The sequence below is a fragment of the Grammomys surdaster genome, unplaced genomic scaffold, assembly GCF_004785775.1.
Source record: "Grammomys surdaster isolate TR1022 unplaced genomic scaffold, NIH_TR_1.0 125430, whole genome shotgun sequence".
Classification (NCBI taxonomy): Eukaryota; Metazoa; Chordata; class Mammalia; order Rodentia; family Muridae; genus Grammomys; species Grammomys surdaster.
Window position 1 is genome coordinate 196,824 of NW_021620297.1, and position 27,797 is coordinate 224,620.

Below are 27,797 nucleotides of genomic sequence, written 5' to 3' on the forward strand. Positions count from 1 at the left end.
TCACCTCTGGGGTCCCCGTCCTCCAGTCACCTCTGGGGTCCCCATCCTCCAGTCACCTCTGGGGTCCCCGTCCTCCAGTCACCACTGGCGTCCCCATCCTCCAGTCACCTCTGGGGTCCCCGTCCTCCAGTCACCACTGGCGTCCCCATCCATCCTCCAGTCACCTCTGGGGTCCCCGTCCTCCAGTTGCTTTTTGTTTTTTAGCAGAGTCCCACTATGCACCCCACTTGGCCTAGAGCCTCACCCCGTACTCCTGCCTCTGCAGGAATGGAGAGAGAAAGCTATGCACACAGCAGCTAAGCTCCCTTCTACTGAGCCAGGCCCCCAGCCCCTCACTGTTGAACTAGACTAGGCTAGTTACTGCCCTAACCTTTCACAGCAGAATTCTAAGTAAGTCGTCTGCTGCTGACGACCAGGTTTTTTGTCAACTTGACACAAACTAGAGTCATTTGGAAAGAAGATACCATAACTGAGAAAGTGCTTCTGCTAGACTCTAGGACATTATTACTATTTATTGTTATTATTATCATCATCATCATCATCAATTAATGGGAGAGGCCGAGGGCCAAGCCCATTTTGGGTGGTACCACTCTTGGGCAGGGGACCTAGGTTGTATAGCTGAGCAAGCTACAAGGAGCAAGGCAGAAAGCACTGTCCCTCCTTCACCTCTGCCTGAGTTCCTGCCTCCAGGCTCCTGCTCTGGCTCCTCTGTGGACTGTGAAGTGGAAATGTAAACCAAGCAGCCTTTCCTCCCCAGGCTGGTTTGGTTGGCCTTTTATCATAGTGACAGAAAACCAACAGGAAGAGCACTGCAGCTCCCCAGCGCCCGGTGTGTGGCCACAGAGTAGGTGGTGTCTATTTTCACGTCTGAAGGTTTGCACTTTATGAAGACACAAGAATGGGGCTCAGCAGGAAAGCACCGGCTGCGAGGAACTGAGTTCGGATCCCCAGAGCCCATGTTAAAAAGCTGGGTGCAGCCAGGCAGTGGTGGTGCACACCTTTAATCTCAGCACTTGGGAGGCGGAGGCAGGCGGATTTCTGAGTTTGAGGCCAGCCTGATCTACAGAGTGAGTTCCAGGACAGCCAGGGCTACACAGAGAAACCCTGTCTCGAAAAAAAAAAAAAAAAAAAAAGCTGGGTGCGACTGTGGTCCTCTGTGACCCTAGAAACAAGAGGATACCTGAGGCTTGATAGCCATTAGACTGGCAACAAGTACAGGCTGACGTTCTGTCTCAAGGAAACTGGAGCGTGGTAAAGCAGGAGACCCAGATGTTCTCCTCTGGCTTCCATATATGCATCTACACACATGCCTGTGCATACACCCGCTCCCACCCTGACACTCATTCACATCCCACAAGATCAGTGTCTAGCACGGACAAAAGACTCCACAGATGCCACCTCTCAGATGCCATCGCCATCCCATCCTCCACTGAGCCACCCCAGCCCGTCTTGAGACTGGTCGCTAGCTCTTACCTTTCCCCTCATCTTTTCCTTCCTAGGGGGTACGAGTGGGGGCAGGCCTGTCTCCGGAGCAGCTGGGTTCCACAGTGAGGGATCTGGTGGGAGTTGAAACAACATCAGGCCAGGAGACTTCCACCCCTGCCTATCTTCCTCCCCGGGGCTGTCCTGGTACCTGAGTGGGCTGTGAGATGAGGGCTACGGGTGGCTGGAGGAGGTCCAGGACGGGGGGTACGTGGAGGAGGCCCACTGGCACACCGGACCAGCACCCCTGGGCTCAGTTGCCCGTCATCCCTAACTCCTCCAGAACCATCATCTGATGGAGACCGAAACTTGGGCTACGGAGACAGGAGTATGGGAGAAATGGATACACGAGAGGTCGCAGAAGACAGTGTACCTTGCACCCCACACCCTGCCTCCTCCAGGACCAAGAATCAGCCATCTCTATGACCCTCTCCATGACATCCTGCCTTGCTTCCACCATTTCCCAGACCCATATCTCCATGAGAAGGGACATCAGCACACACCAGAAAACAAAGGGTTAATGCTGGACACTAGCCCGGCTACTTAACCAGCCCCCATTCCACCCTCTGCCCCAGACACCCCAGCCTTGCTTTAAACAAACAAATTTTTGTTTTGAGCCAGCTTTGTCATTGTGTAGCCCAGGCTGGCCTTGAACTTGCTACCTAGCTGAGGATGATCTTGAACCCTTGATCTTCCTGCCTTCACTCCCTGAATGCACCACCATACCCAGCTCCAATGGAGTTCCTACACATCCACCCTGAACCCAAAACTCTAAAGCTTTCAGTAATATTCAGACACCTCTGGCTTCAAATTCTAAACATTCAAAACGTCCAGGCATCAAGGGACGTGGCCTCAGGATTCCCAGGGCCTTACCTTGGGGGGCAGCGGAGGAGGGATGTTCTCTGAAGGGGCAGGGCTGAAACACAAACACAGGGTGAGCCGGTGTGGGTGTGAGGGACAGGGTGGGATGTTTTAGGCTTATGGCCTGGGGCTGAGGGCCAGTGGGGTAAGGGTCACTCAGAGCCATGGCTACAAACAGGAATAGCAGCTCTGGGCTTTTATATGGTGTCCACGAAAAGACACAGGGTCCTGCTTCACTCTTCACGCTCTACCCCATTGTACCCACACACCTAAGGTAGGGAACAAAGGGGGGCAGGCTTGGATCCAGGGCAAGGAGGATGTGGGGACTTGGGATGATTCTAGGGTACAGCTTGAAGCCTGGAACTCAGACCCTGACCGATAGGAAATCTCCATGGGTCAGAATTTTAGTCTGAGATTTATGCTTCCAGTCACAGTCTGTGATCTCACTTACTTAGAAAGCAGAGGCAGGAGGATTGAGAGAGTTCAAGACCAATGTGGGTTACAGACAGAAGCTGGGTGAGAAAATGACCAGACTTGGGGGAAAGGCTGGGGTTGAAGCTTAGGACGGCGGATAGCTAAAGGAGTCTGAGCCTAGGAAGGGGGTCAGACACCAGAGCTGGGAAGGTCAAGTGGGGTCAGGCCTGGGCCTGAGGGCAGCTAAGGACCCAGACTGGGCACTGGATACAAAGTAGAAGGAAGGAGCCAGGTCTGGTTTGGCAAGTAATACCAGTTACTTGGAAGGCTGAGGCAGGAGGATTGCCTAGGCTACAGAGTGAATTCAGTTCCAGCCTGCACAACTGGGTGTCACCTTGTATCAAATTAAAAAGTAGAAGAAGCTAACCATGCAGTTAATCCCAGCATGGGAAAGGCAGAGGTAGGTAGATCTCTGTGTGTAGGGCCAGCCTGGTCTAAATATAGAGCTGGGGCTACATAATGAGAGTCTGTTTCAAGGTTGTTGGTTTTTTGGTTTTTGTTTTTGTTTTTGTTTTTGTTTTTCAGACAGGGCTTCTCTGTGTAGCCCTGGCTGTTTTGGAACTCACTCTGTAGACCAGGCTGGCCTCGAACTCAGAAATCTGCCTGCCTCTGTCCCGAGTACTGGGACTAATGGTGTATGCTACCACTCCTGGCTTCAAAAAACACAATTATTTTTATAGAGAGATGGTTCAGCGGTTAAGAGAACTTGCTGTTCTTGCAGAGGACCTGGGGTCCCAGCACCCATGCAGCAGCTCACACCAGCTTTAACCCCAGTTCCAGGAATCTATCGCCCTCTACCGGCCATCACGTGCACGAGGAACGAATGTGGCCCAGGCAAAACACCATCCACATAGAATAAATCTAAAACGGGTCCAATGGGCTTGGGGAGCACAGATGGAGAAGAAGAGGGAAGGAGGGAGCTGCACCGAGGGTCCTCAGAGCTCTAGCATTGGGGTGGTAAGATAGGAAAGGTTGGGGTCTAGGGTAGAGGTTGGGAAAACACAGACGGGGTTCTCGGGTGCTGAGGAGCTGCAGTGAGGGGCTCATGGGGGTCTTACATGTCCACATCATCATAGTCGTCATCGGAGTCTGACAGCTGGCTCCTAAAGAACGACAGTCATCACCCTCAGGTGGCTCCCACATAGCCCCTTCCCCACCCTCCAGCCCGGAGGAGGGGGAGGGGTCCCGGACCTGGGACTGGTGCTCCTGAAGTCTGCAGGGGGCTGCAAGCGAACCTGTGGGATGAGGAAAGCGTAAGCACAGCACAGGGCAGGAACAGGGGAGGAGGGGAGTGCATCTAGGGAGAGCACAGGAGTCCGCTCACAGTTTCAGCCTGGGGTCTGCATTCCACGCATCTGGGCCTCTGGAACTCCATATGCCGCCCTGGGAAGGAGGGAAGGGGCGGAGACAATCCAGTGAGGGTGGGGCCTGGGACGTGGGCGGAGATAATCCAATGAGGGTGGGGCCTGGGACGTGGGCGGAGACAGTCCAGTGAAGGATGGGGCAGGGAGATAGGATGAAGAAGAATGTGGGTGGAGACGGGAAGGGGCGGGGCTAGAACCAAGACCTTAAGGGTGGCTCCTGTCCCTTGTGGGAGGGGTCTTTGTATACAGGGGGCTCAGAGGAGGCAGCAGAGAGGTAGAAGGGCTCAAAGTAGCTGTGAGGCATTTGTTTTGGGGTCTTAAGTAGGTATTAGGGGTTCTGACAGGTTTTCTTGTGGTGATGGTGGGGTTTTTTGTCGTTTTTTTGTTTTGTTTTGGTTTGGTTTGGTTTGTTGGTTTTGGTTTTTCAAAACCAGGTTTCTCTGTGTAGCCCTGGCTGTACTGGAATTCACTCTATAGACCAGGCTGATCTCAAACTCAGAGATCCGCCTGCCTCTGCCTCCAGAGTGCTGGGATTGACCACCGGCCTGCCCGCCCTTCTTTCCTTCCTTCCTTCCTTTCTTTTAATATATATATATATTAAATATTTTAATATACATATACATATATATATATTACATGACTTTGTTTCGTGAGAGGGAGGAGCGTGTGCATCAGAGGACAATTTGCAGAGATTGGTTCTATCTGTCCACATATGGGTTCAGGTCATTAGCCTTAGCAGCAAGCACCTTCACCCACTGAGCCATCTCCCTGGCCCTCGTATTTATTTTTAAGACAGGCCACACATGTGTGACCATGAAGTTCTGATCCTCCTGCCTCCGATGCCCAAGTGCTGGGATCACAGCTGAACTTGAACCTAGAATCTCATGTATATGAGGCAAATATTCTCCCTACCCACTGAGCTTCAGCCCGGCCTGTTCTTATGGGGGGTTGGTTGGGTTTGGTCTTTGTGGGGTTTTTGATTTGTTTGTTTGGTTTGGCTTGGTTCTTGTTTCCTGTAATTGCTTTGTTTTGAGGCAAGGTCTCAACTATGTCACCCAGGCCTGGAACTCACTGTCACCCAGGCTACCCTGAACTCACAGAGAAATCATCCTGAGTACTGGGACTAATGGTGTGTACCACCATGCCTTTAGACCGATTCTTGAGGTTTCTTTTGGGTCAGAGCTGGAAGGTGGTGTCAAGGGACCGAGAAGAGCAGACTCTACGGTCAGTTTGAGAGTTACACGGCTACAAATTTCTTGGGATTTGAGCCCCTGCTGGTCAGACAGTGTGCTAGGTGGCCCCAAACTGTAGGGTTCTCTACTCACGACAGCAGTCTGCGTCTGGGATCCCCAGTGAGCTGGCCCGGTAGGTAGATCTGATCCGCCGAGGGATGGCAGGGGGTGGCTGGGCAGAAGGGCAGCCATGTCAAGGCTCACAGCCTTCTGACAGTCCTCCTTCATGCTGGGAGCCCACCTCACACCCTCGCTCTTAGAACCCTGCCGGGCTTCCTGTCTTCACGCCATTTTCCTTCTAATATGTGCTTCCAGAGGGGTCTCCTGGCAGGAGGAGGACCCTGCGCAGAGGCCCAGAGATCCCCGTGCCCTTCTCTACTGAGGCCCTCACCTCAGATTCCTCATCTTCAATCTCGACAGGCAGCCCCTTCCCAGGATTCTTCATTTTGTCAAGAAGATCCAAGATCAGGCCTCTGTTCAGCCCGGGCTGGGACACCAGCTGATGCTGTGACAGGGGACAGGGTCAGAGGGCTGGCATGGTGGGGGAGGGGAGGGTCCTGTCAGAGAATGCTCCCCAGAAGGTGCCAGCTGAGGGAGGAGGGAGAGGGAACTGGGAGACTTAGGGGCCCAGAGATCCCGAGAGGTCTTAAGGAATTAGAAGAATTTAGGGTTCCCAGAGGGGAGGTAAGGAATTCTAGGATGCCCTAGAAGCAACCAGGCTCGGTGAAGACTCTCAGGAATACATGGAGGCCTTTGGGACTTGGCAAATTTCAGTAACTCAGGAAAACTTAGAAAGCTCTGAGGTAAAGCTAGACATGATGGCTCATGCCTGTAATCTCAGACCTTGGGAAATGGAGGCAGGAATTTCAAGAGTCTAAGGTCATCCTTGACTATATAGATAGCAAGTGTGAGGCTAGCCTGGGCTATATGAGACTATAACAAGACAAACAAATGAAATACAGAGAGAGAGAGAGAGAGAGAGAGAGAGAGAGAGAGAGAGAGAGAGAGAGAACAAAAGCACTAGGAAACATACAAGAAATAATTAGGTATTAATTTAGTTTGATTTTTATTTTTGTGACAGGGTCTCATGTAGCTCAGGCTAGCCTCAGATTGTCTATGTAAGATGGCTTTGAACTTCTGATCCTCCTATCTCTACCTCCTTAGTGCTGAGAATGTAGGCTTGTGCCCCCAGGCCTGGATCTCCCTGTACAGTTTGAAAGGTCCTGTGGGTAGAGTCCTGGGAAAATCTGAGGGACTAGAGATTTCGAAGGGGTCACCAGGGTTCTATTTATAGCTCTTGTGAGCTGTGGAAGACTCCATAACCCTGGGTTGAGGGGACAGGGTAGGGAGGGGTGGGGCTTACACTGAGCATCTTGGTAGCACTGGGACGTTTCTTGGAGTTCTTAGTGAGGGTGACTTTGACAAAGTTGTGGAAGGAAGATGACCTTGGGAGGAAGAAGCCAGGTCTGGTATGAAAGGAGTCCTTCTCCTCACGCCACATCCCTTCCTCTTCCCGGCCTCAAGTCACCTCTCTTACCATCTGCTCTTGTCCTTTAGCCGAGGAGGCTGGTAACCACTCTTGGTCATGAGGAAGAGAACCCTAAATCAGTAGGGAAGAACATGGGATTCAAATCCCCTCCTAGTTTCAGGAGGTCCCCATGGAAAGAGGACAGGGGAAATGACTCAGTAGGTAAGAGCATGTGCTGTGCAAGCCTGAGGATCTGAGTTCAAATCCCCAGATCCCCTGTAGGCATGCCTGTGACTTGAGTGTTGATTTTGTTATGTAGCTCAGGCCAGCCTCAAGTTCCTAACCTCCTGTCTCAGCCACCTGAGTGCTGGGACAAGCCAGCCATGGCTGGCCAGAAAGGCAACCTCTGGGAGAAGCTGTTTACAGACAAGTCTCCAGGTGGTAATGTCTTGCTGGGTATGGAGGGGCCATTTCACCTGTAACGGCAGCACTTGAGAAGTTAAGGCCTTTACCTGAGAGGGTGCACATCAAAGAGAGGCGGCTGGAGCTCAGCCAGCTCGATGGCCGTGATGCCAAGAGACCAGATGTCACACAGCTCATTGTATCCACCCTTCAGGGCCACAGCTGCCACCTCTGGAGCCATCCTGTGGGCAGAGACCCTCAGAGAGCAAGAAGTGGCCCGGGGCAGGAGAGAGGCGGGGTGAGAAAGAATGGGAACACAGACAGAGCCAGGGGAGAAGGATATCAAGACGAAGTTGCAGAAGGATAGAGAAGGAGAGTGTGGGAGCGCTTGGGATCCGAGCAGTCTGGAGGCTTAAGCAGGAGTTTGAGGCCAGCCTGGGATATGGAGTGAGGCACTGACTGAAAACCGGGAGAGAGGGAGGGAGGGAGGGAGGGAGGGAGGGAGACAGAAGCGGGGAGTATGGCTTTGGTGACACAGTGGTGGTATTAGAACCTAGCTTCAGTCCCTGAGACAACGCAAAAGGCTCAGAGCCACTGTCTCAGAAAACACAGAAAGAGATAAAAAGAGCTGGGGAGAGATAGGGATCGAGGTACAAACCAACCCAACGCTGGTGGTGCACGCCTGTAAAACCTCTAGGGACTGGAGACAGGAGACTCGGGAGTTCAAGGCCAGCCTGAGCTATGGGAGAGCCTGTGTTGTCAACAACAACAACAACAATAACACACACACACAAACACACACAAACCACAACCACCACCACTGAAATTCTATACACTAAGAGAAAAGGGCAGAAAGGGCCAGAAAGAGACACAGATAAGTGGAAAAGCCAACAGGGGTCAGAGAGAAGGAAACAGTCTTTAGTAGGAGAAGGCAGAACCAAGGACTTTCTGGGGACCAAGATGGGGAATGCTCTTGTTTCCATTTCAGCCACCCCAGCACCTCTCACCAGTATGGTGTCCCAATGAAAGAGAGGCGTCTGGCCAGTGTCGCCCCGATCTGGGCTGAGATCCCAAAGTCAGCTAGATGCGGAGACAGAAATAGTGTGTGTGTGTCCCATACCCTCCTCATCTGCCAGCTCCCTGGGCACCCTGTGAGCCAGACTCACCCAGCTTAACCTCCCCGGAGTCATTGATGAGGATGTTGGCTCCCTGGGAACCAGAGGAGAGATTAGAGAACCCCCTTCCCAGCGCTCCACTGCTCTCACCACTGTGACTCCTCCCTCCCTCCCTCGGAGGCACCCCTGTCCCCAGTATACCTTGATGTCTCGATGTATCTTCTTCTCTGAATGCAGGTAGGCCAGTCCCTGGAAACAGGCAAGCAGTGGCTCTGGTGAGCACCTTTTGCCTTGCAAAAGCTCTGCTTGCTTAGGGAGTCCCCTAGCCCCTTCTCACCTGAAGCACTTCCCGGCACACATAGCTGATCTGGAGCTCAGACAGAGAGCCAGTCACTGCAAAAGTCATCCCAGCCAGGCCAGGTGTCGGGAGAAGAGTCAAGAATGCTGGCTCTCTGTCCCCAGCCTCCCTCCACCCATGACATCTGATAGGATGTCCAAAGAGGGAGGAGACTTTAGATGAGCAGCCACAAAGGGAAGAGAGAGGGTAGTAGCCGCCTGAAAGGTAGCTGCTCTCGCCTGTAATCCAATTACTTGGAAGGCTGAGGCAGGAGGGCTGGCCTGAGTTTGAGGCTAGCCTCAGCTATATATCAATATACCGGCCAGTCAAGGCTACGTAGAGAGATTTGTTTCCAAAATAACCAAGAATGCCAGGCGGTGGTGGCGCACACCTTTAATCCCAGCACTTGGGAGGCAGAGGCAGGTGGATTTCTGAGTTCGAGGACAGCCTGGTCTACAGAGTGAGTTCCAGGACAGCCAGGACTATACAGAGAAACCCTGTCTCGAAAAACCAAAAAGAAAAAAAAAATAAGATGGAAAGGCTGGAGGAATAGCTCAGTGCTGGACCTCCTGCTATTTCAAAAACAAATAAGAAATAACGAAAAACATATAACGTAAGGTGTTAATATGCTAGTAATTGGTAAGAAGAAACAGAGCCAGAAACAACAACAGGAACTATGTGTGGGAAGGGCAATGACATTCGACACATGCTGGTCAGCAAGGCTACCGTGAGAAGCCAAGCAGGGCTGTGATGGGTCCCACTCTGCAGGAGAAAAGGAGCAAGGGCCGGAAGCAGGGGGCAGTGGTCAGGGCCATGCAGAATACACAGCTTCTCCCTGGAGGACTATGGGAGACGAGGGAGTCTCTGAATGTGGTGATGTGAGGGCAGGCTAAATGAACAATGGCAGAGGTATAGAGACAGACAGACAGACAGACAGACAGACGAGCAGAGACAGATGAGCAGATACCAAATATAGGGAGATAGACGTATTTTGGAAGACAAGCAGGGTTAGTGAAGGGACAAGAGAAAGATGGGACAGAGGGTGTTGGGCAGATAACGGGACTTACACGATGGCTGGGTGAGTCACTTCCTGCCCATTGGCCTCAGTTTCCCGTTCTGGGGGAGGTTTTGTGTGACCCGGATGGAACCCAGGGCCTCAATCTATCCCTACCAGGCAAGCATTCTACCACTGAGCTATAGCAAGAGACCTTTTCGGACATTTGAAATCTTGGGCTTGAGCAGGTAAGAGAGAGTCAGACAGGTGGATACCAGAACTTCAGAGAAGGCTGAGGTGTAGGGCCTGGTTGCAGTAGATTGGTCGTCCTAGCTACTGAGAAGGCTAAGACAGTGAGATTGTAAGTTCAAGGCCAGCCCAGGTAACTCGTTGAGACTCTGTCACAAAATAATAAGTAAAAAGAAGGTTGGAAAACATCTACAAGAAATTGAATGGATGTTTTAAAAATGTATTGTATACCTATAATTATTGAAGAATAGATAAATTAATTAATTGAAGTTTAAATTAAACCCTCAAAGAATAAATTAATTAATCTTAAAAGGGGGTAGGTATTAGGGATATAGCTCAGAGTGCTTGCCTAGGAAACATAAGACTCTAGGTTCAAAACATACTATAGCAAAAAAAAGTGTGTGCGTGTGTGTGAGAGAGAGAGAGAGACAGAGAGAGACAGACAGAGACACACACACACAGAGACACAGAGAGAGAGACTCAGAAGGGATGAGAGGCCTATGTGACTCCTACCCTCAAATTCCACAGGCTAGACCCAGAAACTCACTGACAGCCTGTCCAAAAATCTGGGCAACTAATCTGAGTTAGAGAACGCAGAAAAGGCCAGGCGTAGCCCGTGCCTTGAATCTCAACACCAGGGGTGGAAGAAGTAGGCAGAATTCTTTTGAGTTGGAAACAGGCCAGGACTACATAGTGAGAAGCCCATCTCAAAAGAGAAGAAAGAAAATGCAAAAACACCCCAACCCAGGAATAATTTCTAGCAAGAAAATCTAAACATCCAGACAAAGATAGAGGCATAGAAGTGAAGGGCATTATTGCCTGGGAAAGGACAGGTAAGACCCACAGGTGCTGGAGGGTAGGGCTATCACGGGGTCCCCGGCATCATCCATTCATGGATGGGCTAGTCGTGTGGTGTGGAGCAGGAAGGTAGCTCCCAGAATACAAGCACAGAGAGACAGGAGAGGTGGACTGGTGGTAGAGGGGGCCTATGTCCTCTTGTCCTTCTAACCTTGGTAGATGTCCTGGAGAGAACCGGCTCCACAGAATTCCATGCATATCCATAGCTTCTGCAGCCTATACGGGGTCAAGAGAGCAGGGATTACGATGGTAGTGAGACCTTCCAGGGCTATCTCACTCACCCTGCCCACCACAGGGTGTCCTGTTCTCACGACCGAGAAAGTTAAGGATAGGCCAGGAAGTATGCATTCCACAGCAATTTTTAGGTATTCAGGTTCCAACCCAAGGGCACCCCACTGCCATCCCATGGTAATTTAGGGGACAGGGTAGGTAACTCACGGAGAAGCAGACAAGACAAAAGAATCTCGGGTTTGAGGAATGGATGTCATTATTGGGGCAGCTGAGATATTATCTTGAGAGCCAAAGAATTTGAGGATTCATATTAAAGAAGCAGAGTAAAAATAGTGGATGCAGGGAGAAAACCAGTGAGAGGTTTGATTACAACAAAGAAGGTTCTAGATTAGCCCTTGAATTAGTGGGTGGTCAGTAAGAAAGGCAGAATTTCAGATTGGGAATCAGACTGGGATGGCCCAATTAAAAGTGAAAGTCCTCAGGCTGGAGGTTAAGTTAGGGTATCTGGGTCACAAATGACAGTTTAGGACCGAGGACCTGGTTACCGGTGCCTGGTCAGAAATAAGGAGCTGGGGTTGGGGGATGGGTTAAGACATCACCAGAGGTAACTGCCATGGTAAGCCACGATGTTGGCGTGCCGGCAAGTTTTCAGCATGAGAATCTCCTTCTGAAGGGTGGAAACGTCATCATCTGTGAGGAGGGGCCGGAGAAAAAAGGTAGCTACAAGCAGGGGCTTACAGAAAGTCTTTCCCAGACCCCGGAAGTACAGGGCAGGGACGGTGGGGAAGAAGTTTCTGGGGGCACTCTCACCAGGCTCCATCTTCACCATCTTCAAAGCCACCAGGTCCTTAGACACCTTGTCGCGAGCCTTGTAAAGGGGAAGTTGGCCATCAGGCAGGCTCCATAGCTTGCCCATCCTCAGCATCTCTGAACCAAGGCCAAGGCCTGGCATTCTCTTACACTCCTGTCTCTCGGCCTCACCCGAACTATCCCAGGTTTGACGGTGAAGGAGACAGAAGGGCTTTCTCACCTTGAATACTTCCCCATAGGTTCCACCACCCAGTCTCTGCAGTAGATCATAGTGTTCTCGAGGGTCCTTATTAAAGATGTCGGGGTCCACAAGGGCCATCCCTGGAGGCCGGGGCTGGGCCAGTGCCCAGAGGGCCAACAGGGCCTCAGGGATCAAGCTTTGGTATTACCCTCTGTCTCCACAAGTCCTGGGCCCGCCTTGACTCTGTGGGCTGTGGCCTTCCCCCTCCCCACTCTCGCTTCCTGCCCCAGCTGCAGGGTTGTGCAGAGGGCTCCGCAGAGGGCTCCACCCCCGTCCCCTGAGTTCTGAGAGTTTGATTGCCTTAGGACCCATGGGACTCCCCTTTACCCTCTGAAGGACACTATGTAAATAAGATGCAAAAGTTCTTAAATGCAACCCGGGGCTGACCTAGCACCCTCTCCCCAACACTCTGCTATTTTGGGAGGAGTCACAGGTTACAGTTGAACCTCTGCTGGGTACTTGAAGATTTGGAGTCAAGCCAGAGGTTGCAGGTCTGCACAAAGCTGGCTGAGTAGCACAGAGGACTTTTTACTCGTGACACATGCATTTGACTTAAGTGACAGCTGAGCTCAGGGCACCTGCCCACATGGCACATGTCTGTGCATCACTTCCAAAGTGTTCAGAGACGGTGGCAGATGTGGAACACTTGTTAATAGCCCCTACGCGGAGCCTGATTGAGACTCCAGGCTGCCACGGTAATCCCGCCAGGTACAGGGGTGTCATTTGCCTTCTCGACCTCCTCCTAACACTGTAGCATCACGGAACGCGAGTGGGAACCAGAGTTTGGGACTTAATAGCAAGATAAAGAGGATACGAGATGCTGTCTCAGGCACCCAAGCTGGAGACAAGAAGGGCTTCAGAAAGCATTTCCCACCCGACTGAACTAAAAGAAAAGGAAGCTGGCCGGGCAGTGGTGGCGCACGCCTTTAATCCCAGCACTTGGGAGGCAGAGGCAGGCGGATTTCTGAGTTCGAGGCCAGCCTGGTCTATAGAGTGAGTTCCAGGACAGCCAGGACTACACAGAGAAACCCCGTCTCGAAAAACAAAAAACAAAACAAAAAGAAAAGGAAGCTGTATCCCTTCAGGAGGCTATACGGGTTTACAGCTACGCATGCGTGCAGAGAATTAAGCGGCCTTTTCCTTACAACTCCAGCGCACGCGCGTCGGAAGCTTAAATTCGAGGTTTGTGCGGCCCGGGAAAAGCTTAGCCCCGCCTCCTGGCGCCTACGTAGTAAAGCCGACTTAACCTTTTCTCACGCTATTGGTCTCATTGCAGCGAGATCAGTGCACATGCGCAAACTGCACCCGCTGGGAGGAAATCACGTGGTAGAAAAAAAAAGTCGGTGCGGCTGCCGGAAGCGCCCTTCCCTTTGCCTTCCTTGTAGGAGCCGGAGAGAGGGTGTGACGTAGGTTCCGCTTCCTGCACGTCTTTTTCTTCCGGTCCTCGCGTACTAAGCGAGGTCCCTGGTGTTCAACTCCAGCTGGGGCTGCAGAAGGCGACTGTGACCATGGCGATGTTTGAGCAGATGAGGGCAAACGTGGGCAAGTTGCTCAAGGGTATCGACAGGTCTGAGCTCGGCTGGAGGGCGCGCTCTGGCCAAGCGGGGTGGAGAAGACGGGGAGCCAGCCAGGGGTGGCCAGGGCTCCACGCTCATCCAGAGGTGGAGTTTCTCCCAAGTTTCTCTCCGTCCCTCAACTTTACGTTTTCTGCTGCCACAGACTCTCGGTGTCTCTTAGTCTCTTCCTTCTCCGCCCTTCTTATGGACCATTCTACATAATGTTCACTGCTGTCTACTTGGCCAGTGGGTACCGAAGGTGATGGAAACAGCCACAGGTCCTGCGTTCCTGGACCTAGATTCCCCTTCCATCCTGGCGACAACCCTTTTCAAAAGATAGTGACAGGAAGGAGCGATCAGGGCCTGGCTAGGGCAAGCCACGTATTAAGCTAGGCAGGAGAGGATGGAAATGGGTCAGAATCGGATCCAAGAGAAGATGTTCAGGAACATATATGGGCTGCAGAGACTGACTGAGCCTGGAGGCATCCTAGACATGACCCGGGCCTCAAGTAGGGCTAACCAGAAGTCCATGTTGTGAGCAAGATTTACTGGAGGCTGTACAGTTAGTTGATCAGCTATCTGGCTAGTTCCAGTGGGTGAGACTAAATTATTTATTTTTAAGATCGAATGAACGTAGCTTTATTAAAAGAATAATAAAGGGAGGCCTGAATTAAAGCTGTAGGAAGGAAGAGAGTGATTTCAGTGGTCCCTAAGCCCTGTAATAGGACTGGCCTCTGTTCTTGTCTTCTCTCTGTTTACCCATGTCTGTCTGTCTGTCTGTCTGTCTAGTTATCTCCCTTTTTCCTTCTGAGACAGATTTTCACTATAAATCCCAGACTAACTTCAAACCTGTAGTCCTCCTGTCCTGCCTCAAGCTTCCTAGGTGCTGGGATGACAGACATGTAGCCACCATGCCAGGCTGTTGACCCATCTTGATGCTTTTCCAGGTACAATCCTGAGAACTTGGCTACCCTGGAGCGGTATGTGGAGACACAGGCCAAGGAGAATGCCTATGATCTGGAGGCCAACCTGGCTGTCCTGAAACTGTGAGTGTCTGTCCCCTTCCCACCCTTATGCCAACAGCTAGCTAGCAGGCAGCCACTCTGAATAGGGAGCTTGGTGCAGAGGTGCCTGGGGCAAGCTGCAGGAAGTGACTTCTCTTTGGTGTGTAAGCTCAGAGGGCCTGAGTAGGATTTTGTTTTGTTCTGTCTTTAATTCATTCCAAAAACATAGAAGATAATCAATAAACAATTCTATCATTTGACATTCGTTCTATAAGTTCCACTGGCCCTCGGCTCACACGCTTTGCCCCGTCAACCCCTGGCTTAGGTAAAGCACTGCTGAGCCCTTATGCCGGCCGTGGGTCCCTTGAGTCCAGGTCAGTGTAGGTCAGGCCTGCTTGCTCTTATGTGTAACCACATAGCACAAGCTCTTCTGTACCAGGCGTCTTCCTCTCAGCAGTGGGTCAGCATTTTTCCTTTATTCTTTTCCCGTATTTATGAGTGTGTGTGCGGAGGGGCTGTGTGTGCACACAGCCATGTGGAGGCTGGAGGTTAATAACAGGAACCAGCCATCTTCAGTCCCTCTCCCACCTTATTGAAAGTCAGAGCCTTATTAAGCCCAGAATTCACCTACACAGCTTGTCTTGCTAACCAGCTTGCTCTTGGGGTCTTCTCTTAACACCTTCAGAGACTGGAGTTCAGATAAGCTGGCATGCCTGCCTGGCGGAAATATTTGTTGTGGTTGTTGTTTTTTTAAGTCATTTTGTTTTATGTTTGTGAGGGGGCAAGTGTGGGGGGTCCGAGGACAACTTAGAGCTATTGATCTTGCTTTCCACCATTTTGTTTTGTTGAGTCTTAGCACTCAACAAAACTGATGTAGACCAGGGTGGCCTTGGAACTAAAAGGCTTGGGCCACCATGTCTGACCTTTTCCGTCTTTCTGAGTTTATGCCTCTGAGTGATGATTGGCCTACACACTTCTAAAAGATTCTGTTTCTTGTCTCTCCATGTCAGTGCTAGGGTTATAGATATACTCACTAAAACCAGGGTTTTTTTTTTGAGACAGGGTTTCTCTGTGTAGCCCTGGCTGTCCTGGAACTCACTCTGTAGACCAGGCTAGCCTCGAACTTAGAAATCCACCTGCCTCTGCCTCCCAAGTGCTGGGATTAAAGGCGTGTGCCACCACCGCCCAGCCTAAAGCCAGTTTTTATGGGAGCTGGAGAGATGGCTCAGTGGTTAAGACCCCTGACTGCTCTTCCAGAGGTCCTGAGTTCAACTCCTAGAAACCACACGGTGGCTCACAACCATCCATAAAGGGATCCGATGCCCTCTTCTGGTGTGTCTGAAGACAGCAACAGCGTACTCACATAAAATAAATTAATAAGGGCTGGAGAGATGGCTCAGCGGTTAAGAGCACTGACTGCTCTTCCAGAGGTCCTGAGTTCAAATCCCAGCAACCACATGGTGGCTCACAACCATCCGTAATGAGATTCGATGCCCTCTTCTGGTGTGTCTGAAGACAGCTACAGTGTACTCATAAATAAAATAAATAAATAAATCTTTAAAAAAAAAAAGAAGCATTTGTTCTTTAAAAAAAAAATAAATTAATTAATTAATAATTTTTTTTTTAAAGGTTGTTTTTATGAGTCCAGGAGATTTAGCTTGGGTCCGTAAGTTTACACAGTGTTTATACTGGCTGAACCAACTCTCTGGTCCTTTTTCTGGTTTTTGTTTTTTTTTTTTGATTTTTTCGAGACAGGGTTTCTCTGTGTAGCCTTGGCTGTCCTGGAACTCACTCTGTAGACCAGGCTGGCCTCGAACTCAGAAATCCGCCTGCCTCTGCCTCCCAAGTACTGGGATTAAAGGCGTGTGCCACCACCGCCTGGCATTTTGTTAATTTTTATTTTTTATTTTTTTTAATTGTTTTAGCCAAGGTCCTGTAGTTGCCAGTGGCTTTGAACTTGCTATCAAGATGGCGTTGAACACTCATCCTCCCAAGTGCTGGCGTTGTGAACACGTGCTGTCAGGCTTGCCTTTCTCTGAGACCCACCCAGCAGTTTACTATATAGCTAAAGCTGGCCTTAAACTCCCGGGGTGCTTTTGCTTCAGACTTGCAAGTACTGTGATTACAATCATGTGCCACCACACCTAGTTGCCCTCCAGTGCTTTCTTGACACACTACCAGCTGTACAGCTTAGTTCGTTTTAGTGTTTATTTTATTTTATTTTTTGATTCTTCGAGACAGGGTTTCTCTGTGTAGCCCTGGCTGTCCTGGAACTCACTCTGTAGACCAGACTGGCCTCGAACTCAGAAATCCACCTGCCTCTGCCTCCCAAGTGCTGGGATTAAAGGCGTGCGCCGCCACCACCCGGCTGGTGTTCTATTTTTTGAATCAAGGTCTCTCGGTATGTACTTATTGGTTTTGGAGCTCACACATTTCTAGATTCCAAACCCCAGACTGGAACCCTTGCCCCTTGTCCAGCATGGTATCATCATTTTATCCATTTGTATAAAAATAGCCCAGAGTGGTCTCAAACTTGCAGTCCACCTGGATCCTCAGGTCGCAGGCATGTGCCACTACAGCCAGCTTTGGAAGACACCACTAATACTATGTCTCTTCTTGTCGTTCTCAGGTACCAGTTTAACCCAGCGTTCTTCCAGACCACAGTCACTGCCCAGATTCTGCTGAAAGCCCTCACCAACCTGCCCCACACCGACTTCACTCTGTGCAAATGTATGATAGACCAGGCACACGTATCCTTGCAGCAGCATGCGTGGGCTGGGAAGCAGGGTGGGTAGAGGGTGAGTCAGGTACTCGAGCACTGTCCTGCTGAACCACAGTTCCCAGTTCTCTTCCTTAACACTTCATGATGACAGCAAGAAGAGCGGCCCATCCGACAGATCTTGTACCTCGGGGACCTGCTGGAGACCTGCCACTTTCAAGCCTTCTGGGTAATGTCTTGGGTGCAGGCTGGGACGCCAGAGTACATGCCTAGTGTGTGGGGAGCCTTGAGTGCCACCCCCATCCCGCACTTCATAAACCTGGCACATTAGCACACACCTATCATTCTAGAAGGTGGAGGCAGGAGGCCCGAGGCCACTGTCAGCTGCACAGAGAGCTTGAGGCCAGCCTGAGGTGTATGAGAACCTGTCTCGAGCAAGCAAGGTCAGCGGTAGCCAAGTGGTCCCGGGCTCTGTGCTCAGGACTTGTCATCTTCACACAGAGCCAGGATCGACTGCATGGCCGAGGCTGACCTTGTCCCAGAGTCCTGAGCCCTGAGTTAAAAACAAACCCTCTCTGATCCACTCCAAGCTCTCTGCCTTTCCAGCCTTCACGTGGACAGACACCCGGGGCAAGCTAAGCTGGGTTGGTGGCCCGTTCCTGAGTACCAGAGCTGAGGAGGTGGAGGATAGAGCTCCGGGCCAGGGCAGTGAAGGAGAGTGCCTCAAACTATCTGTAACTCCAGTTCTAGGGGATCCAACATGTTCTTCTGCTGGCCTCCATGGACACTGCCATGCACTTGGTACACTGCCATACATGCAGCAAAACACCCATACACATTGTGTGCATGTGTGTGTGTGTGTGTGTATGTTTGTGTATGCGTATGCGTGTGCGTGTGTGCGCGCGCGTGTGCTCGTGTGTGTTTCGTTAAAAAGGACCAGAGTAGAGTTTGGCTCCAGCACCCTTGTTGGGCAGCCTCTTCTGGCCACCATGGTCATCCACTCAGACATCCTCATGTGACAGACAGATACACGCACATACACATAAAATAAAATCTTGCCCTTTTTTAAAAAGATTTTTTTTTCTTCCTCAAGACAGGGTTTCTCTGTGTAGCCCTGGCTGTCCTGGAACTCACTCTGTAGACCAGGCTGGCCTCGAACTCAGAAATCCACCTGCCTCTGCCTCCCAAGTGCTGGGATTAAAGGCGTGCGCCACCACTGCCCAGCAAGATTTATTTACTTACTTATTTTATACATGTGAGTGCTCCAGCTGCAGGTACACCTGTCTACCAGAAGAGGGCATCAAATAACATTACAGATGTTTGAGAGCCAACCACCTGTGGTGACTGGGAATTGAACTCAGGACCTCTGAGTTTAACCACTGGGCCATCTTTGTAGCCCCCAAATCTTGCCTTCTAAAATAAATGTTTAGAAAAAGAAGAGTTCAGGCCAACTTTGGGTGAGGACAGAAGGCCTCCACCATGCCAGGTCTGCAGTGAGCCTTTGCATTCCTCCAGACATGGAGACATGGTTCGAGGCCCTCCCCTGCTCCATCCAAGGCAAGGCTATAGAAATGTCAGACAATTACATGCTGAAAACATGAAGAAATAATACAAAACACAGTCTTACATCCCAGAAATTCATGTTAAATGCTCAGGTCAAGGGCTGTGGGTCTCCTTCCTCAGTGTCCCCTCCGCCCCTGCTGACTTAGAAGCCACACTGCTTTGTTCACTGAGGGTTCTGCAGTGTCCTCTGCCCAGCTTTCAGCATATGCCAGCTCCTGATAGAGCTGCAGTGACCTCAGCCTTCAGGTGTCCAGTCTCCAGTGCAGACAGGGCCACAAGGCCTCCAGGACAGTCACTCTGCTCCTGTAGGTCTCCCCTCCCGCCTTAGTGATGGCTTCCACCAAAGTGCCGGCCCTTCCTCCTCCTGCTCCTGCTCTACTGAGAGTAGAATCCTGGAGGGGCTAAGGATGAGCTGCAAAGAGGAGACTCCAGACACAGCAGCACGAAGGGTCTGCAGTGGACAGGGTGTGGTGGGTGGTAGGGGCAGTGAGGACACCCTCATGGCTGAGGGAGAGGCCATGGAGAGCATACAGATGACCTACCAGTGTGCGTGTGCGTGTGTGTGTGTATGTACATTTACATTCTGTGATTTGGTTGTTGGATTTCCCAGCCAGGCAGAGGCAGGTGGATTTCTTTGTGTTCAAGGGCAGCCTGGTTTTCAGAGCCAGTTCTAGAACAGCTAGGCCTGCCCAGAGAAACCTTGTCTTAAACCAGAGAGAGAGAAAGGGAGACAGGGTCTCCTGCACCCAGACTGATCACACTTGCCGACCCAGAACTTGAGATCCTACTGCCTCAGCCTCTAGAACAGCAGCAGCACTCATACTGGGAATGCTGGGAGTGACGGTGCTCATGTTAACACTCGTACTGGGTGATGCTGGGAGTCATGGTGCTCATGTTAACACTCGGGGCATCATTTCTTCCACAGCAAGCCCTGGATGAGAACATGGACCTCCTGGAAGGCATAACTGGCTTTGAAGACTCTGTCCGAAAATGTGAGTCCTGTGAGCCTTGGTTCCCGAGGGACTGAGTGCAGTGTAGTAGGGACCTGGGAGAAGGGATTAAAAATGAGGCAGGCTCGGCTTCCTCGTGCAATAGCTAGTTTTATTTAGAGCATCAGTTTATATTCTGAAAGTTAAGCATGATTATATGAGCAAAGTTCACAAAAGTCAAGCCATATACAACCACGAAGACAAAGCTGTACTCGGAATTGTTTTTTGAATAACAAAAGCTGTGATCTGGAGCAAACCCATTCCTGTCCACTATACCTGGGAAGGGCACAGAAGAGCCTTCAGAATTCTCACACAGCTACATTCCTGGACCACGTTCCAACGGCCTCTGACAGTCTTTGTTTTGATTTCCACAGTTATCTGCCATGTGGTGGGCATCACGTACCAGCACATCGACCGCTGGCTGCTGGCTGAGATGCTCGGAGACCTGACTGGTGAGGCCTGGTGCTATTTCTGTCAGTCTGAGAGGTATAGGTGGTTAGGGCCTGGGCCAGCTCGGGGGGGGGGGGGACCCATCGCACCTTTCCTAGGTTATTACCTACCCCAGAGTATGAGTGAGGGTTTGGTATAGGATGCTGCTCTCTGAATCTCCATGAGTTCAAGGCCAACCAGAGCTACGCAGTGAGACATTGCCTCGAAAACACCCTCACCAGGTGTGGTGCAGTCCTCCTGTCATCCCAGCTATATATAGGAAGCTGGAGCAAGAAGATTGCCTGGAGTTACTGGCCAGCCTGGGCTATAGCATGAGACTGCACCAGCCAGTTAGTGGATGCGCATGTCAGACAGTGGTCCTGATGCTGACCATGAGTGGCTAGAAGAGCTCAGGCCTTTTTCACTGATGGAGCATAGTGGAAGCGTCTGCATCCTGTAGTCGGTGCTGCCAAGGGTAGTGAGGCTGCCTTAGAGGGATGCATTTGCCAGGGCCCCAGTGCCTCGAGGTGGGCAACCTCGGACGGAAAGCCAGTGCGGCCATCCTGCAGCAGGGGCCTGCCTGTCACATGTGCCGTGGAACCAGAAGTGCATGGTTCCAGGTGAGGAGGCAGCTTTCCTTCCAGTCACATACAGGTCTTTGGAGAACTTCTGTGTCCTGTCTTCTGCCGTGACAGGACATAGGACGGCTCTGAGAAGGACTGGCCTTGCTCTGAATGATGTCCTTAAAAGGTCCCTCCAAACCAAAAACCTCAGCCCTTGAGTGCAAAAAGCAGCGATGGGCTGGAAAGAGGTTTAGCAGTTGTGAGCATTTCCTGCTTGATCCAGAGGTAGGTTTTAGGATCCCAGCACCCGTGGTATGTGGGTCACAGGCTCCAAGAAATAAATGGTAAATGGTTCTTTTTTTTTTTTTTTTTTTTTGGTTTTTCGAGACAGGGTTTCTCTGTATAGCCCTGGCTGTCCTGGAACTCACTCTGTAGACCAGGCTGGCCTCAAACTCAGAAATCCACCTGCCTCTACCTCCCAAGTGCTGGGGTTAAAGGCGTGCACCACCACTTCCCAGCTAAATAAATGGTTCTTAAAGGAAATAGAAAGTATTGTTAAACTGAGGGAAACTGGGCCTGGAGGCATACACTCTATTATCCTGGTACTTGAGAGAGAATCAGGAGGATTAGGAGTTTAAGTCATGGTGAGTCCAAGCCACTCAGGACTACATGAAATCCTGTCTCAAAAATAAAAAATTAACACTACAGCAAACCCCTATGTGAGGAGGAGAAAGAGGCTAATGCGCCCCCTGGTGGCCAAGTGGAGAATGCGCTCCAGAACCCTGGCTTTGCCCTAAAGGATGTCTTCCAAGCCTGCCGCTGTCCAGGCAAGAGTTGCGTGGAGCAGTTGGGCAAAGGGGGCTTGGCCTGGTTAGCCCCAACTCCCCCGCCTCCAAAGCCCCTGGTGTTAGGGTTCGGGCAGCCGACGCACACTTCTGCCCGTGTCACCTGCAGACAACCAGCTGAAGGTGTGGATGAGCAAGTATGGCTGGAGCACCGACGAGTCGGGGCAGGTCTTCATCTGCAGCCAGGAGGAGAGCATCAAGCCCAAGAACATCGTGGAGAAGATCGACTTTGACAGTGAGTGGCGGCCCGAGGCCGCAGAGCTGTCTGCAAGACTGCATTGACCCGTCCAGGTTCCTAGCCCAGAGAGAATCAGTGAGGGATGCTGGGTAGCCTTCCCTGCCGTATGCGAGCCCTCTGCGGCGTGGTCTCGCCCTCTTGCCCTGGCATTCCTGTAGACCAGGCCGGCCTCAGACTCGGAGATCTGCCTACCTCTCCCTCCTGAGTGCTGGGATTAAAGACTTGTCCATTCAGGGCTGTGGCTCACAGTGAGTCATTTGGTCCCACCATAAGGTAGCTGCTCTTGTTCTAACTTGGAAACTATTACAGATGGCACAATGCCTGCCTCCTGGGAGGTTGGATGTGACGGGAGATCACCGTGTAGGGCACTCAGCCAAGAGCCAGGCGCAGAGCGAGTGGCGGTGACAGCGGTTCCTGTCATACTTGGAGTAAACAGACTTACCTCAAAAGAGCAAAAAGCAGGGGCGGTGGCAATTGTCTTTAGTCTCAGCACTCAGGAGGCAGGGGGTTCAAGGCCAGCTACCTAATAAGCTACTATCTTTAAATAAGTAAGTAGTAACAAAGATTTTTAAAGCGATACAGGCATTTAGCTATGTATCCTGCTTCACCCTTCTGTCAGAGCAAGTGTCATGAAGTGGAGAGGGACAGGGACACGCCTCCTGCTGGGGCTCCTCCCCATTCTCCCAACTTTGGCTCTTTTGAGGGACACCAGTGGGTCAGTAGCCAAGCTGAGCAGCAGTGAGCTGTGTCACTTCCCACAGGGCACCCTACCTATACAGAAAGTGTTTGCCATGCTTGGCTCTCAGAATTCTACACAGTTCTGTCCGCAGTGGAGAGCCGCCAGCCAGGCTAGCGTCCAGCACATGGCTAGGGAACCAGGCCAGGGCTAAATGCCTGCAGTGCTTGGTACCACACGTGTTCAGGCTCCTCATGTAACTCTGCAATCATGAAAGATAGATGGCCGTATAGACAGGGAAACCAAGGCACAGAGCAATTAACATGTCCAAGAGTACTAAACCACAGCACCAGACTACCTCTGTGGTGACTGTGACCGGCCCGGAAGGACAGCGGCTCCCTGGGAGGTGCCTCTTCCCTCTTCACAAACTCACCATGTTGTTTCCTTCTCAACAGGTGTGTCCAGCATCATGGCCTCCTCCCAGTAACTGTGGGTGCATTAATAAAGATTTGTTCACTCCACCCTGTTGTCTCCTGCCTCTGCCCTCAGAGAGCCAGCTTGTGGCCTGAGCTGGAGCCCTTCCCTCGTCTCGGGCGTCCCTCACGCCACTTCCTCCTTTGTCCCACCCTGGTGCCTTTCCCTGCCCCTCCTTTCTGACCTGTGACTCAGCGCAGGATGAGGTAGGCTGAGGCCAGTGAATGGCCTTGGAGTTGCCACCCTGGGGCCCTGGGCTCTGGAGAGAGTGGAGAGCATTCTCTGTGTCTTTGTCAAGTCACTCTGCTTCTGGAAAGGAGAGTTTAGTGCTTCCTCAACTGGCAGGGGTGGCAGCCAGCCCAGTCCCCGCACTTGGGAGGTGCAGGTAGGAAGATCAGGGATTAAAAGCTACACTTAGCTCCATCAGACTCTTGTCTTTAAAGGGGACTGAGGGGCTCAGTCTAATAAAAGATGTGGCAATGCACTTGTAACCCCTAACACCGGGGAGCCTGAGACAAGCTTCCCTGAGGTTTGCTGGCCAGCAAGTCTAACCAAATTGCCGAGCTGTGAGTTAAGCGGGAGGAACCCTGATTTAATCGGTGCTAAAGCTATATTGGGTCGGGTTCCGTTCTGAGCATCACAACGCACACGGAACCCTGGTCTTTGGGAGGCTCACTGGCACGTGTGTACACACTTCACACTTGACAACCTGAAGTGCTTTGCTCTTGTTCCTTGTTCTACCGGCCTCTTAGCTGTTTCAGTAATCCAAAACCCCTTGATTCACCAAAGAAACACAAACGGGGAAGCGGGCAGGAGCCATTCCTCTTAGACTTTGAAGGTCTGTCACCTAGGCTATTGGCTGGCCTTTCTCGAGGTTCTAGTCTGAAAGTCTACCAGACTGCCTAGTCAGCTGTCCTCCCAGCCACCCAGTTCATGTCACACCCAAGATATTCCAGGTATTCTTGCCAAGTGACCTTGGACAGGTGGTTTCAGTGTGTACAGGGTCAGGGGTGAGGTCAGTGGAGATAAGTGACCCAGTAAATGTTCAGTCTTGGCTACTCCCAACTCCCTTGGGGCCTGTTCTGTCATGCCAGCGAAAGGATTGCTGGCATGTTCATCCCTCCCTGTAGTCAGCACTCACCCATCATTCCTGGCCTGGGGAGCCGGGGTGGGGCACACGCCCTTTGCTCTGGCCTTTAGACCTACCCTACCAGAGCAGGCACCCGGAACTAGAACTCATCCTGACCCTGGGGACAGCAAATAAATGACTTCTATCCCTGAAAGCTCTGAGGTGCTAGAGGAGGGAGGGTTGGTATGCTGCCCCACCCTCAGCCATCTTGTGTAGAAATCAAAGAGGCATCTCTGGGTAGGAACCACAACTAGGCATCCACCGGCAGGCACTCTCCTGTAGGATGCAGCTTGAACAATTGGCGGTAGCTGCTCGGCAGGAGGAGAAATGACCTTTGTGCTTTGACAGCCCTGTCTCTTCCATTTCCAGTCTGGCTCTGATCAAAGATGACTAGTTAGTGACTTACAGCTTTGGTTTAATGGCTGGAGTGAGCGTGTGTGTGTGTGTGTGTGTGTGTGTGTGTGTGTGTGTGTATGATATAAACTCCAGAGTCTAACCTGGTGAGTGTTTCTGATGTCTACCTCTTCGAGATGCCGCAGTCACCTGTGACATCCCACTGTCTACTCCCAACCTGGGAGACAATCCTCAGTCCTTTCAGGAGACTCCTCCTACCATGTTAACTAGGGACACAGGAACCAGCCGCAGTTTCCTGGCATTCTGGAGACTGGGGCTGGAGGACTGCTTGGAATTCAAGATCAGCCTGGTATTCAGAGGAAGACCCTGTGTTGTAGAACACCGACTGACAGGCATAACAGCTACTGCTGTCTTAGTCTAGACTAGTGTGCTGGGCATGGTGGCACAGTCCTTTAATCTCAGCACTGGAGAGAGGCATGTGTGTTCCCGGCCAGCCAGACTACATGGTAAGACCTTGTCTCAAAAAGGTTAGGGCTGGAGAGATGGCTCAGTGACTAAGAACACTTGCTGCTCATATAGAGAACCCGGGTCTGGTTCCTAGAACCCACACGGTAGCTCACAATTCTCTGTAACTATGGTTCCAGGCCATTCTGCTCTCTGAGGGGACCAGGCATGCATATGGTGCTCATATGTATATGGACACACACACACACTCACACTCCTGCATGCACACATGTTAATCTTAACAAAGAACCAGCAGCTGTGGTTACCTACAGGAGGACCCTCAGAGGATTTGCCCTTAACAGTCCCCTCTTGGAAGAGAAAGAAGGTATGTGAGCCCCTCCCTCCCCGAATATATAGAAGCTCATATCATTCCCCAACCATGGGTATCTGTCAGGAAGTGCTCAAGGGACCATTTCATGCAAACCTCACTATTCAAGCTGCTGCCTCCACTTTTCGGAGCTGTTGGGCTGGAAATCTTTATACCCCATCATACGAGTCCTGGGCAATCAGGAGTTCAAGGCCATCCTCAGATAAGTAGGAAGTTTAAACCCAGAATGGGTTACTTGAGATTCCACCCCACCCCCCAAAAAAAGCCATTTCCCTGGTGTCCTTCTGGTTTCAGTAAAGTTCCCACATGTCTCCTTTGCTCAGATCCCAATGCCAGGGTGTCACCCTGATTGTCCCAACAAAGTTAAATTCATGACACTCTTTTTTTGGTTTGTTTTTGGTTTTTCTTTTTCTTTCTTTTTTTTCCCCCCTTTGGTTTTTTTGAGACAGGGTTTCTCTGTGTAGCCCTGGCTGTCCTGGAAATCACTCTGTAGACCAGGCTGGCCTTGAATTCAGAAATCCCCCTGCCTCTGCCTCCTAAGAGCTGAGATTAAAGGCGTGCGCCACCACCGCCCGGCAATTCATGACACTTTTGCCCACCCAACATTCCTGATCTCCCTCCTCCACAGTGCTGGAGGTAACAGGTCACAGTCCTTCCTCACCTGTGGTTCTTCATGAGTCAGCAGCCTCCTACTGCTGAAAACCCCACTTTAACATCCTCAAAAATATTTATATAAATAATATAGATTATTATATATATATATATTTTATTTTAGGGGTTTGGGAATGGCTCATCAGCCAAGAGTGCTCCTGCTCTTTCAGAGAACTCAAGTACGGTTCCCAGTATCCATGTCGGGTGGCTCACACTGGCTGTAACTCCAGCTTTAGAGATCTGACAAACTACTGCTCTCACATCTACACATGAGCGTGCACACATTAAAATGAAATCTTTTTTAAAATATACTTACTTGCCTGTGTGTGTGTGTGTATGTTTGTGTGTGTATAAGAGAGAGCGACAGAGACAGAAAGAGGGAAGGAGAGAGAGAGAGAGAGAGAGAGAGAGAGAGAGAGAGAGAGAGAGAGAGAGGTCAGAGGACGACTTGCAGAATCAGCTCTCTTTTTTTCCACGGTATAGGTTCTGGAGATCAAACTAAGGTCATTAGATGTGTTGAATAGTTAGTTTTTTTGTTTGTTTGCTTTTGTTCTTGTTTTTCGAGACAGGGTTTCTCTGTGTAGTCCTGGCTCTCCTGGAACTCACTCTGTAGACCAGGCTGGCCTCGAACTCAGAAATCCGCCTGCCTCTGCCTCCCATGTGCTGGGATAAAGGCAAGTGTCACCACCGCCCAGCGAATAGTTAGTTTTATGTCAACTTGACACAAGCTGAAGTCATCTGAGAGGAGGGAGCCCCAATTAAGAAAATGCCTCCATAAATCAGGTTGTAGGTAGGCCTGTAAGGCATATTCTTTTTTTTTTTTTTTTTTTTTTTTTTTCCTGTATAACAAGCCCTGGCTGACCTGGATTCGATTTGTAGACCAGGTTGGCCTGGAACTAAGCGACCTGCTTGCCTCTGCCTCCAGAATCCTGGGATAAAGGCAGGTGCCACCACATCCAGTTGGCTTATTTTTAATTAGTGCTCAATGAGGGCGGGCCCATCCCATTGTGGGTGGGGCCATCCCTGGGCTGGTGGTCCTGGGTTCTATAAGAAAGCAGGCTGAACAAGCTATGGGGAGCAAGCCAGTAAGCAGCACCCCTCCATGGCCTCTGCATCAGCTCCTGCCTCCAGGTTCCTGCCCTATTTGAATTGTAGTCCTGACTTCCTTCAATGATGAACAGTTAATAAACCCTTTCCTCCCAGACTTTTTTCAGTCATAGTGTTTCATTGCAGTAATAGAAACCCTAAGACAGCCGGGCGGTGGTGGCGTACACCTGTAATCCCAGCACTTGGGAGGCAGAGGCAGGCGGATTCCTGAATTCAAGGCCAGCCTGGTCTACAGAGTAAGTTCCAGGACAGCCAGGGTTACACAGAGAAACCCTGTCTCAAAAAACCAAAAAAAAAGAAAAAAAAAAAAAAAGAAACCCTAAGACACTGGGCTTGGCATTAAGTGTCTACCTGCTGAGCCATCCCACCACCCCTAACTGCACCAGTGTTCTGGGTTGTTGTTTCATGGTTTTGTTAAATACACTCTCCCTGTAGCCCAGGCTGACCTGGACCTTGAACACCTCCTTGTACCCCAGTCCTCCCTGGACCTTGAACACCTCCTCGTACCCCAGTCCTCCCAAGTGCTGGGGCTACGGGCTTGAGTCACTCA

General features: G+C 51.0%; 2 protein-coding genes across 4 annotated transcripts in view; one reads left to right on the forward strand and one right to left on the reverse strand.

The window, feature by feature from the left end:
• Nucleotides 1-12,337, reverse strand: part of Map4k1 (mitogen-activated protein kinase kinase kinase kinase 1) — a 20,521-nt gene extending 8,184 nt beyond the window's left edge. For both annotated transcript variants that reach the window (XM_028786247.1, XM_028786246.1), the window contains exons 1-19: nucleotides 12,098-12,337; nucleotides 11,878-11,935; nucleotides 11,667-11,757; nucleotides 10,988-11,052; nucleotides 8,736-8,791; nucleotides 8,600-8,647; nucleotides 8,450-8,492; nucleotides 8,291-8,363; nucleotides 7,394-7,525; nucleotides 6,951-7,013; nucleotides 6,777-6,858; nucleotides 5,805-5,918; nucleotides 5,507-5,585; nucleotides 4,142-4,200; nucleotides 4,009-4,052; nucleotides 3,876-3,920; nucleotides 2,356-2,398; nucleotides 1,634-1,796; nucleotides 1,474-1,556 (exon numbers count right to left, since the gene is read on the reverse strand). In XM_028786247.1, the coding sequence (XP_028642080.1) occupies nucleotides 1,474-1,556; nucleotides 1,634-1,796; nucleotides 2,356-2,398; nucleotides 3,876-3,920; nucleotides 4,009-4,052; nucleotides 4,142-4,200; nucleotides 5,507-5,585; nucleotides 5,805-5,918; nucleotides 6,777-6,858; nucleotides 6,951-7,013; nucleotides 7,394-7,525; nucleotides 8,291-8,363; nucleotides 8,450-8,492; nucleotides 8,600-8,647; nucleotides 8,736-8,791; nucleotides 10,988-11,052; nucleotides 11,667-11,757; nucleotides 11,878-11,935; nucleotides 12,098-12,196 (1,440 nt within the window). In that variant the 5' untranslated portion in view covers nucleotides 12,197-12,337. The remainder of the gene's footprint in view (nucleotides 1-1,473; nucleotides 1,557-1,633; nucleotides 1,797-2,355; nucleotides 2,399-3,875; nucleotides 3,921-4,008; nucleotides 4,053-4,141; nucleotides 4,201-5,506; nucleotides 5,586-5,804; nucleotides 5,919-6,776; nucleotides 6,859-6,950; nucleotides 7,014-7,393; nucleotides 7,526-8,290; nucleotides 8,364-8,449; nucleotides 8,493-8,599; nucleotides 8,648-8,735; nucleotides 8,792-10,987; nucleotides 11,053-11,666; nucleotides 11,758-11,877; nucleotides 11,936-12,097) is intronic.
• Nucleotides 12,338-13,553: 1,216 nt separating this feature from the next.
• On the forward strand, nucleotides 13,554-23,221 carry Eif3k (eukaryotic translation initiation factor 3 subunit K). Of its 2 annotated transcripts, XM_028786248.1 has the most exons (8): nucleotides 13,554-13,685; nucleotides 14,622-14,720; nucleotides 17,308-17,428; nucleotides 17,552-17,626; nucleotides 19,886-19,952; nucleotides 20,324-20,401; nucleotides 21,896-22,021; nucleotides 23,156-23,221. In XM_028786248.1, the coding sequence occupies exons 1-8, from the start codon at nucleotides 13,627-13,629 to the stop codon at nucleotides 23,185-23,187; spliced, it is 657 nt and encodes a 218-aa protein (XP_028642081.1). In that variant the 5' UTR covers nucleotides 13,554-13,626; the 3' UTR covers nucleotides 23,188-23,221. The 2 variants fall into 2 exon arrangements, with proteins under 2 accessions (XP_028642081.1, XP_028642082.1); XM_028786249.1 differs by lacking the exons at nucleotides 21,896-22,021; nucleotides 23,156-23,221 and adding an exon at nucleotides 21,650-21,846.
• The last annotated feature ends 4,576 nt before the right edge of the window (nucleotides 23,222-27,797 follow it).